Consider the following 13945-nt stretch of genomic DNA (forward strand, 5'->3'; position numbering starts at 1 on the left):
GCATGAGTTCTGGAAGAGAGTCACTGCAGCACAGAAGTATTACCAGTTTGTTAACGGAAAATGAATACCACAGCGAATATTTTCAGAGAAGATCCACCGACAAAAGACTGGGAAGGGGGATGGAGGAAAGAGAACAGAAGTTCTGCAAACTAAATGTGATGCTGGAATTGCAAAGCACTGAATAGCTCTGCAATCCACAGCACTTCATCAAACCCATGCAAAACAGCACACTTTGCAACAACTTCATGTTTACTGCACTTGGGTTACCTTTCCACTGAGAATCATGAAGTCTGTAAAAGAAACCCAGTCAGCAAGAAAAGAGGGAATAAAAACATGCAATGCCCTCAGAAAATTATACATATGCTGTTTATTCACAACAGCAAACTAAGATTTCTTCATGTGCTCCACCAGAATGGATCCTCTAATGAGGCTGTATTGACTTTGGTGGTTTGTTTGGTTTGTTGTTTTTTTGCTCCTACATGACGGTTTCTACCACAGATGCTTGTTGCCAAAAAAAGAGAAAAAAAGATGCAGCTGTGCAGAACACATTGACCAATACACTGCAACCTTGCAATTATATCTCAATCAAAATTTTGGTTAAAAATAGATTAAATCAATCAGAGTTTGTTGAGCTCCAGAGCATTTCCAACCTCTATAGCCAGTCTGTCCTTCACTTCTACAGGAAAAAAACTCCAGTACAACTCTCAGTTAATGATCTTCAGGCTCAGCTCTGTACGAACTTTAACTCTCAGATTTTTCTGGATTTATCAGAAAGGAACAAAGTGCCACATAACATCTAACATTTTAAGGACCTTATTAGAAGGGACCAAGACAGGAGTTTCCAAGCCACAGATGAGAATCCCTCCCAACTCCCACCATACGTAAGTGACAGGACTTCCCCACTGAGACCTGTAAGGAGATGAAGCAACACGACACGGGTAACAAGGCAGTAGAGTTCCATTTCCTACCAATTCATCACAAGGCTGTCAAATTCAACAGAACATACATATACACACACCCTTTCCTGAGCTAATGCAGAGCTTTGCAGTTTTATAAACCCTTTTAATAGGGTAGGAAGTAATCAACATTGCCAACTACTGCAATGATCAAGCATGCCACCAGCTAACAAGGTACACAAAGAAACCAGGATACCACAAAGGATGAAGACTAAATGTAAACCCATTTATTAAAATTCCAGTTAGCGAATTCTTACTGCCTTGAGCCCTCAGTATCATGTATCAGCTACCAAGAAATGGGGTAAGAATGGTTGATTCAGAATAATCATCAGCTTAGGGAACAATATGTTAGAAGTTCTACTATATAACTTCAACTTAAATCAAGTAGTACTTGACACTGAAAATTCTGACTGCAATCACATTCCATCTAAAAAGACTTACCTTATAATTGCTGGAATTTACCCAGGAAGTGGCCAGACCATCAACCATTTTATCTAGCATGGTCTGATCGTGTTCAAGGTCAGCCGACTTCTGTTTATCTGAGAAATAATCTATCAGTTCCTGGCCAACCTGAAGTCTCTTTCCAACATCCTTTTGCAGTACCTGCGCTAAGCAGTACTCCATACTGGGCTCCATAGTGTCTTAGAAATACAGCACCAAGGAGAAAGCTAGAGGGCAGTAGGTCCAAAAAATCCCTCTACAAACGTACGCAGGAGGTCGTCTCTTTGTTCGATGAAGGTTACTGAGGGTCTGGGTTTCAAAGATGCAATTCGGAGAATGGCAACAATGCACCATGTGTGTGTGAACAGCAGCTGGCAGGATATTAAAAGTCCAATTTAAATAACTAGTAATAGATGAAGCAACAAGCAGTGCTGTACTGTTGAGTCTGCAATAATTCCCAATTCAGCAGTCCATTCTGAAAGAAATGAAAAAGAACAACATTACAGGTTAAATTATGACTGGAGCAAAAAAAGACTGAAAGCATGTCACAAAATAGGTTACTCATATACAGCTGTGAAGCTGTGATAAGCTGGATAGGAGCAGCATTGTTCTATTTTGAGGAATCAGACCAGGTAGGTCAGGACAAAAACCTGTGGTTATTCTTTACAACAACAGTTCCCTGGAAGTAAATTTGGCACCTAAGTAACAGCTGATTAGTACCCAGTATTATCACAGTTACCACCATCACCACCTACCCACAAAGGTGGGGACAAAAATCCTTAAGCAGGTCACCAGGAAAATGCATCTGCTTTAATGAGCGAAAGCAGGAAGAGGTCTGGATCCTGTTTTGACTGTTAGCATTCAGCAATCAATGCCATCAGCTGGTTGGCAAGATACAGCACTAACACCAGGCTCCAGGAATGTAAGATGAGCAGTTTTCAAGAACTAGGTGCTCAAGCCATTTCCAGGCTGAATTCTGTTACATCCTAGCTACACATGTCCAGGAAACAGCATTGGTGCAGTCTAAAGGCAGGTCAGCCAACTTTGCCTGTGGTGCTCTGAAAACCAAGACCAAAGTTTGCTGTCACTTAGAGGCACAGCATTGTCTCTGAAGGAAACTTTCATCTGACATGCAAAAAAAAAAAAACAAAAACAACAAAACACCAAACAACACCAAAACCCAAATAAGAACCACCCACAACTACATGTTTGCTGTCTGGCTGTGTTCCTCAACCCTAGAAACTCTCCAGGTCAAAGACTTCAGTAGGGACTTAGCTGCAGCTTTTTTTTTTTTTTGGTCATTCCACCTGCAAACAAATCCCTCCAGGCAGCCACAGAACCGACCCCAGGACTACCCTCCATCCCTCCCACAGACCAAGGATCCTAGCATCACCATAGTGCTTCCTGAAGCACTTCCTCATCACAGATTAGCTCTTTTAGGAGGCGGGTGATAAGAACCCAGAGTGTCTTTTTGTTTCCTGTCTAATACCCAAAGCTAGGAATCTGCCCTACTTTTTCCACTAGCATGAGAAAAGCAGGTCAAGCTCAGAGCAAGGGAAGAGGCTGTGGAGCAGACATCTGGTTGAATAAACAACTGGAAGGAAGCTGGAGGCACCAAGTTCACTAATTGGAAGTACTGGAGAAGCAAATCTAAATACCTTCTGCAAGTAAGACTTTCACAAAAGCCTTAATAAAATTAAGTGGATCTGACAGCAAATGAGATGCACACAAGAACTCTAGCCTGGAAACAAAAGCACATCTCACACAGCAAACTTTTCCAGCCTTTCTAGAGCAGAGAAGGCTCCACAGACACCTTGCAGCAGTCTTCCAGTATACCAAGGGAACCTACAGAATAGCTGGAGAGGGACTTTTTTACAACAGCATGTAGTGTCAGAATGAGGGACAACGGCTTCAAACTGGAAGAAGCTAGATTTAGATTAGACATTGGGAAGAAATTCTTCACCATGAGGGTGGTGAGAAGTTATGAGGCCCAGAGAAGTTATGAAGCCTTCAACCCCAGAAAGGTTCAAAGTCAGGGTGGAAAGGGCCTTGAGCAACTTGGTCTAGCAAGTAGCTGGAACTGGATGATCTTTAATGTCCCTTCCAACTCAAAACATTCTATGATTCATTATCTCTCATCTCCATCCTCCTTGGCCAGACTTGAAAACTGACAGATCTTACCCACACTAAGCACAGCATCTAGATGCAGCACAGAGGCCTGTCTTGAGCTTCCCTAACCCTCCAAGTGTTGCCAGATATGTCTTAGCCACCCACACTGGCTGCCCTGCTTATTCATAAGGCAGGAGTTACGTGAGAGCAGGTCCCTCTGTTTCAGGCAGTCAGCTCAAATCCCCACTGGCTGACAACTATCAAAACAGGTTCTGTACAGCCAGGGACTCACTCCACCAACTGCCTGACAAATCCTACCATCAGCCAAAAGAGATTGTTTGTGCCTGTAGCCCAAACTCCCTCCTCACCAGCAAAATCTCACCCCCAGAGCAGCAAGGAAGCATTAGCTGCAACCACACACACACCACCTAGGGCTTTAAGTTAATGCCATGACAGCTTACTGCCTGTGACCACTACCCCAACTCAGCCTTGTCTTATTGCTGAAGTTGTTTCTGACCTGCTTCAGTTTAGCATCAACTCTGAAAACAGTGCTCTGATCTTTCCAACCCTCAGCTACCCATGGCATCCCAGGCAAAAAAAACAAATGGACTGCTTCAAGCAATTGTGAAAGCATAGCAGAAGTTTTCTTGCAAGTCTCCCTGCCTGTATCTTTGGATATTAGCCCCTGTCCTGCCCTCTAGCATGGGTTGGTCTTGCTCCTTTCTGCAGGCACTCCAGTTATGCAAGACACTATTACAGACAGGAGTCTAAGTATCTAACAGAAGGGTCTTGACATAGTAGGGCAGCAATTCACTGGATACCTCAGTAGCAGAGAGCAACTGGGAAAGGAGCAGGCAAACAGTATTTAGAAGCTACCATGTTCTAGATGAAACCCATCAAGTTAGCCCCGTGGTTTGCTTCTGGACTCCAGAAGCTACACACATGTTCAGAAGGGGACTCTTCTCTTAAACTGGACAGAACACAGTTAAGAAAGTCCCCTGACTTCTTTTAAAATGCAAATGTGGAACTTGCTTAAACTTGAAAATTCAGATTACAGGAGGGTGCGAATGACTGCTACTTACCATGGATAGACATTTTTTATTAACTTCACAGATAAACAAGTCCAAACACATCCAAAAATCTTTTAGCTGGCCATACTGCCATGAGAAAAGAACATTCAAAACCTCAAGTCTTCCTTCTATGTGGTTTTCATTTAAGAGTTTGCAAGTCTCTACCTACAAGCACAGAAAATCTTTTAAGCAAACCAATATAAACAAATTTGTCTCCGAGTTCCTCATTTTCAAAACATGTGAAGGAAGGCATAGGATAAAAATTATGGTGCACCATAGATTTGTATCATAATTTGAGGACTGTAGTCTAAAGAAGATTCCAAATACATTATGACACCATCATCAAATGCATACAGGGGAGAAGAGCTAAAAATACCTTTCAATCTTAGGGAAAAAAAAAAAAAAAGCCAAGAGGAAACTCTCAAGCTGGCTTGCATCTGCCAGCCAACAGGTGTTTAAGTTGCACTTCCAGATTAAAAAAAAAAAAAATTAAAAGCTTTTCCACTTAGGAAGCCTGTTGATTCCCCCCCCCTTCTTCCTCACAGGAGGAAGTGGGAAAAAGACCCACCACCTGGAAAAACCAAGGCCCAAGATAACAAAATATGAACCTCCCAGACAACAAAACTTTTATGACTGCTGTATCACATCAAGTTTGAAATCAACTAGGCAGATGCTCCCCACAAACTGGAAAACAAAAACCCATAGTCTCAGCCCCAGTAGCCTACTTCTCTTTCTGTAGAATTTACACATCATGGGTTTTGAGCAGCCAATGTTAGAAGATACAATTTAGGACTAGGATTTCAAGTACAACCTCTTCCTACAGAAGCACAGTCATACAGAAGTCAAAACTAACAACTCAGTGACAGGTCCTGCGTTAGGAAGTTCTCCAAGTTCTGAAAAGACTGCAAACATAGGTTCTGAAGGAAGGGTTTTCTTCACTCCTTTTAGTAGGCTTGTAGCTTACATTCAGGGAGACATGCTAGACTACATCTGAACATCTAAATGTAGACAAGATAATCCACCAAAATCAACAAAACAACTGAAACAAAATTGTCTCCTTCCTTCACAACAAACCAACACTCTTCTCACCACCACACCACCTCTCTCACTGTAAAAATAAAAGTTCCTTCTTTCACTAATAAGGCACCAAATCTAAATGCTTGGTCAAAGCCTCTATCAGTAACATCAAAATTTTCCACTAAAAGCTATGCAGCAAAAAAAGCCTCTAGAGAGGTTTAAGTTCAATGCCAGCCTGGAGCTTGAAATGATTAAAGGAGAAAGCTGATAAAAACTGAACAGCACTAAGTTACCCATCCTAGATACTGCCATAACATCATGAAAGCTGGTGCAATTGACAGCTGACCCTGGACTAAATGAAACTACATTTCTCAAGTAAGGCTTAATCTTGGGGTAACTTTACAGGAGATTTTAAATCTTCCTCTTGCAATGAAGAAGAAAACGTGAAGCATGTAAAGAACACAATGCTACTCCCCTGTCTTCTACTCATCATCAGGTTTTCATCTTTGCCATGTTCCACCACCATCTTTTGTCAACCAGCAGAGTCCACAACCTCCCCAATCAACTGCTCTAATACAGCTCGAGACAAGCTTGCAGAGGGACAAAACATTTCTGCTACTCACAATCACTGCAGCCAAGAGCCAGTGCCACTTAAAAACCAGGCCCTTCTAGTCACCTTCCAGTAGCTTCTTCAAGCCAGTAAGCTTAAACTGTAAACAGCTTGTAAACATGACAACACTTCTTTGGGGCTTTTTTGTACATGGTTAGCTGCATCTTAGCAGTTGTAGGACTAACATAGCAACATTTGTAGCGATAAGCCTCCTTCTTCACAGGCCTCAGGACCTAACTGCATACAAACTTGAGTTTAAAATTAGTTTAAGATATAGTAGACAGACATTTGTTTGAACCTTGACTTTCCACAACAAAGCACTCCTCTTTTCCTTCAGGAGGTCTCCACCCTTGCCAAATGCAGCAATTTTTCAAGTATAAAAGCTACCGGGTGTCAAAGCTTCAGTAGCTCACCACTACTTCAAGGTGGGCAGTGTAAATACTTAACTATGGGGTATGTCAGCCCAGCTCCCTTGGGCAAGAAGTTCAGAGCAATTAGAACAGCACCTAGAAATGATATACTGCAAAGACTAAATGGAGATCTCATCAGCAAGGCAGTGTCAAGCTGCAGCTCTGCAGGAAAGGTAGAAACTTTCAGCCTTCTGTCCACTTGTTCTCTATTTTTGCTTCAGCCAGTACAGCTATCCCCCTGCTCAGAGGGGATTTGGTATCAAACCTTCACAAAGCATGACATTCACTCATGCAAGCCTACTCTTCCCTCCATGTGCAAGTAGCAGCGGACAAAGCAAGCAGCACTGACAGTTTCTAATCTCAAAATATTCTATTGTTTCAAACCCTCTGAGACAGTGAAGTGGCATGTGTCCTACTTGAAGACAGTAACTTTTTTTTTCTGGAGCTAAAGGCAGTTTGCAGAAGACATCTACCCAACAACTGACAGATGGGCTCTCCCTCTTCACTTGTCTTCATAAATAGGTAATAATGTTTCCTTCTGCCCGACATTGCACAATCACTGTGACTGTTTTAAATCAGTAATTAGTGCTGCCTTGTAGCTGAGCCTACCCCTAATCCAAAGATTGTTATCTTAGATTTCCAGCCTGACAACTCATGCTTTTCTAATTAGTTGGCAGGACAGGCCATGCAGAGAACTCCTTCCACACCCCCTATACAGTAACGTCAACTGCCATCAGAGTAGCCACCACACCTCTAGCACTTGTGCCATAGAGCCTTGCAGGTAAGCTGAACACTGCCCATCTGGTTACAGCTTCCCTGTTTGAAGCATGACTAGGTCTTCAATGGAGGACTTCTTCCTCCTCCCACAGCACCTGGCACACTAAGGAAGCATTTGTAAACCTTATTGATGTGAGTGGTTCAACCTCAGAAGAGCCACAGCTGGCTGAAGGCTCGCTAGAACTCTACTAAGTATCAGCTGTTCTTCGAACTTACTTGGAGTCTGTTAAGGAGTTCAAGTTTAAAGTACAGATTGCAACTAATCTACATCAGGGCACAACTTCACTGCCATGAAGAAAACTGAGGCAGAATGAAGCCAGCTGAAAGACTTCCAGGGTTTAAGCCATCTTAAGGCCTTCCAGCCCCTACACAATCCTTCTAGGACAGATGCTAGCTGTGAAAGTTGCATTACTCTACCCTGGGTAAGATGAAAGATAAGCTTCAGATAACAGGAACACTTATACCTCCATTAAAAGTCTGCATTGCTGCCTCGGAAAATGAACACCTCAAACAGAGCCACTGATTTGAAGGCATCTGTTGTGAATATTATTACTAATATTCATAAGAATATGTGATTTGTGTCAAAAGTCAGGAGAGAATTTCAAGGAACTTTTTTAAAGGATCGCAAAGAGCTGTTTCCCAAAAGCTCTAACTGACTTCTAACCAGACAGACCAAAGATAAAAGCAGCCTTGCCTGGCTCTGCCTTGGAACGCATGGATTTCAGTAAGAAACCCTGTGAACATGGGAGGCTTTTCAGCATTCTGTGAGAAAGATTGTCTCACTCTCTGATCCTGTTCTTCTCCTGAGCACCCCAGAACATTCTGGGGACTCATTGTCATATCCCTGCCTTCTATTTAACATAAGCCTGTTTATGTAAATGAGATAGCTATATAAGGAAAAAAAGCTACTGCTGTTGCTGTATTTTCGTCCCTTTTTCTCAGCCCAGCGTGCTGCTTTGCTTGCCCTTATTCCCAATAAAATTTTAAAAGACTTTTTTTGCTAGCATATTTATGACATCATCAAATATTAAAAAAATCACCACAGTAATGAAGTTGCAGCTTGCATGTCACCTTAATGTGACCCCAACACCTTACACTAATGGAACCACTTTGTAGAATGGAAGTAACCCTTCAAGAGTAGGGTAGAAAATTAGATGAGCTTTAGCATCCTTTATTCTCCTAATACAACCCCTCTCTGAAATTAGTTTCATCTTTGTCTGAGACCAAGGACAAGTCTAGAATGAGTTTTCAAGGTCTCCTTTTTTAAATTTTAGTGCCAAGATGCAAATCCATATCCTATGTCAGAAACTGCAGTGTGCGACTCCATCTTAGTTCATGGCTACATGGTATCACACTACAAACAATTTATTAGGGGCCTACTGGACCACAAAGGAGGGAACAAAAAAACAAAAAAAAAATGTATATCCTCATGACATTTTTTACTCTGTGAATAGTACCCAAGTTGTAGGTTTGTGTGTACAACATCACCTTTTCTCTCCCTCATTCTGAAGTTCTAAGGTTAGCTTACCTTCGGGCCTGCAGACTCCAGTTCTGACATCTGTGGGATCCTGCCCAACAAACCATACAGTACTGCCTTCCTATGACTTCCAGCTCTTCTCTGCAGGCTGTCAGACCCAAGGGTGCAGAAGGTCCCCTGAGGGGCTGTAGTGATGCATCCCAGAAGAATGAAGGTGGCATCCAACCCCCTTCCTACTGCAACTATGAGTGTAGGACAAAACTTTCCTGAGTAACATCCCAATCCACTTCTCCACAATCCAGAAGCAATATTGGATCACCAGGAAACAGAGGAAGAAAAGGAAGAGACTTTCACTTGAAGCCTCGTGTGGGTAAAACACTTCACAAGATTTGGAAGTAGAACACTAGTGACAATTAGAGCAGGGTGGCCATCACTCACCAGACTACTAGCAGGTGAAGTGACTTCTATTTGTATTGGTACAGATCAAGTCCCTTAAGCTACAACCACTAATTTAGCTGGTCCTGAAGGTGGAAAGAATCTCTTGATGTACATCAGTTGAAGAAACAGGTGGGAGAATACCAAGAACCCTCTGTTTTACAGACAGGAATAGAGCAGAAATTCAGAGCCACTGCAAAGCAAATCTCCAGTGGCAGTGGGAACTGAGGGCAAGATAACACCTTTAGAAAAAAACTCATACCACCACGTGATGGGATGGTACAAGATCAGGATAATCTAGTTTTAAAAAAATAAATGGGTTTGATATAAAGCCAATACTCAACAGATCCTCCAGGATCTTGCTATCCCTATTGATGTGTAACTGGCTAGTGACACAGAAGCAGCAGGTATGTTTTTGTGTAAAAGTACAGGCCAGAACTACTCTGTTAAGAAGTATTTGAGAGACGAGTGCTAGTAGTAAAATGACAAATTGGAATGGAAAAGCAATACACAAGAACACACCACCTTGGTACAAGCCCTCTGGGAACAGTGTCCAACTAAGCACCTTTCAGGAAGATTTCTTCCCTCTACACCCCATATTTTTCACAACATACACATGTATTTTAGACACCCTTAACATAATGTGGGTGGTGTAGGAGTAAAGAAGGGGAAAACACTCCAAGCAGTCTACACCTGAAGGAATTTCACTCACAGAGCCTCAAGGCAGGTAAGCAGATACTACATCCATAGAAAAAAGCATCTCCAATTCTAATACAACGACTTGTAAGCGTGCTTCTGACAACAAGTCATATCAAGATGCTGCTGATAGGAAAACCAATCAGATACCCAAGCTGATGCAGGAACCTATAAGAGCCTGTAACAGACCAGCTGTGGGATACAACAACAGCAATCTGTAAGTCAACAGTCTTGGAAAAGGTTTATTGTCTTGGTCCCTCTTCACACTTCTAGATAATGTCCATCTCTTCCCCTGTGACTCCAAACACAAGCTTGTCTACAAGACAAACTAGGGATCTTTGCCTACCCCTGCTCCCCAAGGTTGAAAACCCTTGTGGAAACTGTTGGTCAAGGACAGAAGAAGTCTCAGCTGCAGATGGATTCCAAATGCTGACAATGGCAAGCAGAAACCAAGACCCAGGACCAGTTCAATTCCAGAGCAGGGAAGGAAGGCTACCCTCTACACTCAGGCATAAGCAGATTCTATTCAGCCTGGCACTGACCAACTGCATGGAAGTGAACGGTCAAAGAAATGCCCCAACACAAGCAGCAAGGGACTGCAGGAAGTCACCACTACACTTCAGACTTATTAAAAAAGTAGGTGGAGGGAACACAGGATAATGAGAAGGCAAAGGGGTTTTGAATTGACATAAATTCTAGTGGCAGTAAAGAGACTGCTGGGCTAAGAAACCACCTGCAATGTAACAAGCAGAGACATACCTGTGATTCTTTCCTCCCTTCTGCTCAGCACTTTGAAACACAGGAACACAGGTGCATTTTGACCAGGTCTTTGCCTCAGCAAATCAACTGGTGTTTCAATTTGGCTTTCTGAAATATCTTGGAATCTAAAGCATCTACAAGCGCAGTGTAAGAAAAGGGGCCCAGCTTCAACCTGAAACACAAACACTGCACCAGGCACTGGCCTGGTTAGGCTGTTTAGCCTGTTGTTTTGCCAGCGGGGAAAATAAATTAGAGATTTTTAAATCTGCCCACTCACTTCCAAGAAATTAACGATGATGATGATACTTTTCTAACTATTCTTGTTGTACCCACTTGGCATACTGTTTATGGATACAGAATGGAGTTCCTTCTCAAGGAGCCAAACATGCAGAGATTTGATTGGTGACAGAACAGGAAACCAGATGAACTCAAGGGCTCACCATGAATTGAGATCAAATCTCTTGGAGAGCACTTGCAGCCTCTAAGACCACAAAACCCATTTGTTGCCCTCCTATAATTTGAACAGTTACAACTCTATGCAGTTTCTTTGGATCTGGGTTGAGTTGGGTTTTTTTGTTTGTGTTTATTTGGGTTTTGTTGTTGTTGTGCTGCCAAAGAGAGGAGAAAGAGCTCTCATGTTTATGACAGAGCAAGATACCATTCCATCACAGAATGCCAAGGAACTTGTGTGTGTTTAGCTGCTCAGTACCCCACCATGCAAAGCTCTTAACTAGCTCCCAACAGGCTTTCAGACAGCTTTGAGGACTGGTAACAATTTGGTCCAAAAGACAAAACCAAAACCAGAGTGAGCTCTGAAGAAATGCACAATGCAGACTTCAACACTGTATAGACTGATGAAAATGAAGCAGAGAGCTACATGAGCCATAGACCATAAAACAGTGGACTAAAGCTAAGGCTGCTCTGCACACCAAAAAATCAATCCTTCATCAAGGACAGAAGTGAACCCCTTCCTCCACAGTGACTGCTTACAATTTACTGAAGTCCCAGTCTAAACAAATTAATAGACAAAAGCCAGTCTATTTTATTCACTCAGCTAAGAGACCTTTATATACTTGCCAGTATTTTTTAATGCACTGGCAAGCGCTGTTTGAAGGTGTACTGGCACTATCAGAATCCAGGAGAAAGCTTCAGCTGCAACTGCCAGCCCAGGAGGTGTTAACAGCAGCAAGCCCGATCCAGAGGCATGCCAACAAGATTTCCAACCGTAGTCTAGGCAAGGACAGAGATAATGAGAGACTCAGGATGACACATGAGCCTGGATCCAAAGTCATCTGAGGCCAGAAGGGTACCTGTAATGGCAGTCCACAGGCTTCAAAGCCACACTGCTCTCACAAAAATCTGCATGTATGTTGAAAAGGGGCAAGGAGTACATGCAGGGGAGCTCATTACTTTATCCACCTGAACATTTTACACGCAGTCTCTTCAACACTTTTTAGAACACAGCACGATCTGCCTCTAACAAAAAGGTTGTCAAAGACAAGATTTAGCTTATTGTATTGTAGATCATTTTAGAAATGGGCAGTCTTCCTGTCACCTCATCATCTAATAACCAACAGCCTCGACCAAATCGCCTCATGATAGGGAAAGACTGATGAACGTACAGAGCAAAGCCTAAATACTTTCGGACATGAGTTTTGCTGTTTAAATATCTGCTTTTTGTAACACAGGCTGCAGCTCAGATTTAAGATTCCTACTGAATTTCAAAGGTGACTGGAGAACTACCTCATTCGATCACAGGTACTCTCACAACTGTCCTTCTGGGTAACGTCACAGGAACTAGAGAAACATTTCCATCCCACAAACACGCTGCTGTCCCACTTTTAGTACTGTATGTTATCAGCTAAGCAAAGCAAGGCCAAAATGTTTAACTTTATGGAGTCTCCTTGAAACAGAAACTTTTGAAGCTGTCTCATCAACTCCAAGAACTTCAAAAGAATGTTGCAATCATCAGTGTGAAAAAAGAAGTCAATTTATGTTGGCAGCAATTTTTCAAAAAAATTAAACAACTGCAACTATGAAATAGAGGATCAGCCGTGGAGATGCCATAAGTTTAGTCTGTCCCTCTCATAACTTCCAGGCTTCAGTCCCAATGACAAGGTTCAACAGAGGAAACAAGCAAAAGTCAGACTTTGCTGAGCCCAGACTGCAGCACAAAGGCTTGTTCCACACAGCAAACTACGCTGCCATGCTAAGGAAGAGATGACAGTATTGCAGTTCCATGCTAGTGCAGCATGTGTAGTGTAGTCCTTTGTTATAGCAAAAGCTCACCACTATTGGAAGTTCTCAAACATACCCTTCTCCAGTTGCAAACCCCTTTTAAATCCAGTTCAGAATACCACACAGAAGCAAATACTTGCAGTTCTAATGACCTGGTAAGACCCAATTTGAGAACTACTGATCTAAATGGTGTTTTTGTAATAGCAGGTATCAAGAGACCTGCCAATACTTTGGTTTGCCTTCAAAAGCACCCAGATGTCATAAAAAGGACCGTGCAACAGAGATGCAGAGAAACAGTCTGCACTACTCAGCAGCAAACAGACTCCAATATATTTGCCCAAGATGCTGGCATAAGCATCAGCATGGAGACCACGTTTCTGCCCTACCAACACAGACCTGGAACATGACTGTTTGCTTAACTGTTGCTCCCTTTACTAAACAACGACTTGTGAATGAGTCTGCAAGGGACAGAAGCATCTATTGGTTAGAACAACCCTCACATCTGTGAAGTCTCTGTTTTACCCCATCGAAGGCTCCCCATACAACCTGGAGCTTGTCACTCTGCCTCAGTTTCCCACTTCCTTCTCAAGAGGCTGTGCTGAAGGGGTGGGGAAGTAGGCAGCTTTTGCCTTCCTCACAAATACCTGAAGGCACAGACATTGAAAATACCTTTAACACAGCCCACACAGGCCTATATAAACATACCTACAAACAACTGCATTTTATTCACTCTGATCTAGCATCTCTCCGAAGATTTTTTTGCAGAATTTGTCTAATAATCAATCCGCCTCTGCACAAGCACAAGCCTCCAGCCCTCCACCCTGCATTACAAATTTTGACAGAAATAAATGAAGTAAAGCACGACACGTGCACAAAGGGCCAAACGCAGGAGCAGAATCCACCCAAATCGCAAGATGGCTTTAATAATACACAAGCCTCAAGGCGTTATC

The 13945-nt window shown here is 42.6% G+C and overlaps 1 protein-coding gene across 8 annotated transcripts in view; it reads right to left on the minus strand.

Moving 5' to 3' along the window:
• CLASP1 (cytoplasmic linker associated protein 1) overlaps positions 1-1592 on the minus strand; it is a 159396-nt gene extending 157804 nt beyond the window's left edge. For all 8 annotated transcript variants that reach the window (XM_054381317.1, XM_054381315.1, XM_054381311.1 and 5 more), the window contains exon 1: positions 1398-1592. In XM_054381317.1, the coding sequence (XP_054237292.1) occupies positions 1398-1592 (195 nt within the window). The remainder of the gene's footprint in view (positions 1-1397) is intronic.
• Positions 1593-13945: the final 12353 nt, after the last annotated feature.

The sequence above is a fragment of the Indicator indicator genome, chromosome 5 (genome assembly GCF_027791375.1).
Source record: "Indicator indicator isolate 239-I01 chromosome 5, UM_Iind_1.1, whole genome shotgun sequence".
Taxonomy (NCBI): domain Eukaryota; kingdom Metazoa; phylum Chordata; class Aves; order Piciformes; family Indicatoridae; genus Indicator; species Indicator indicator.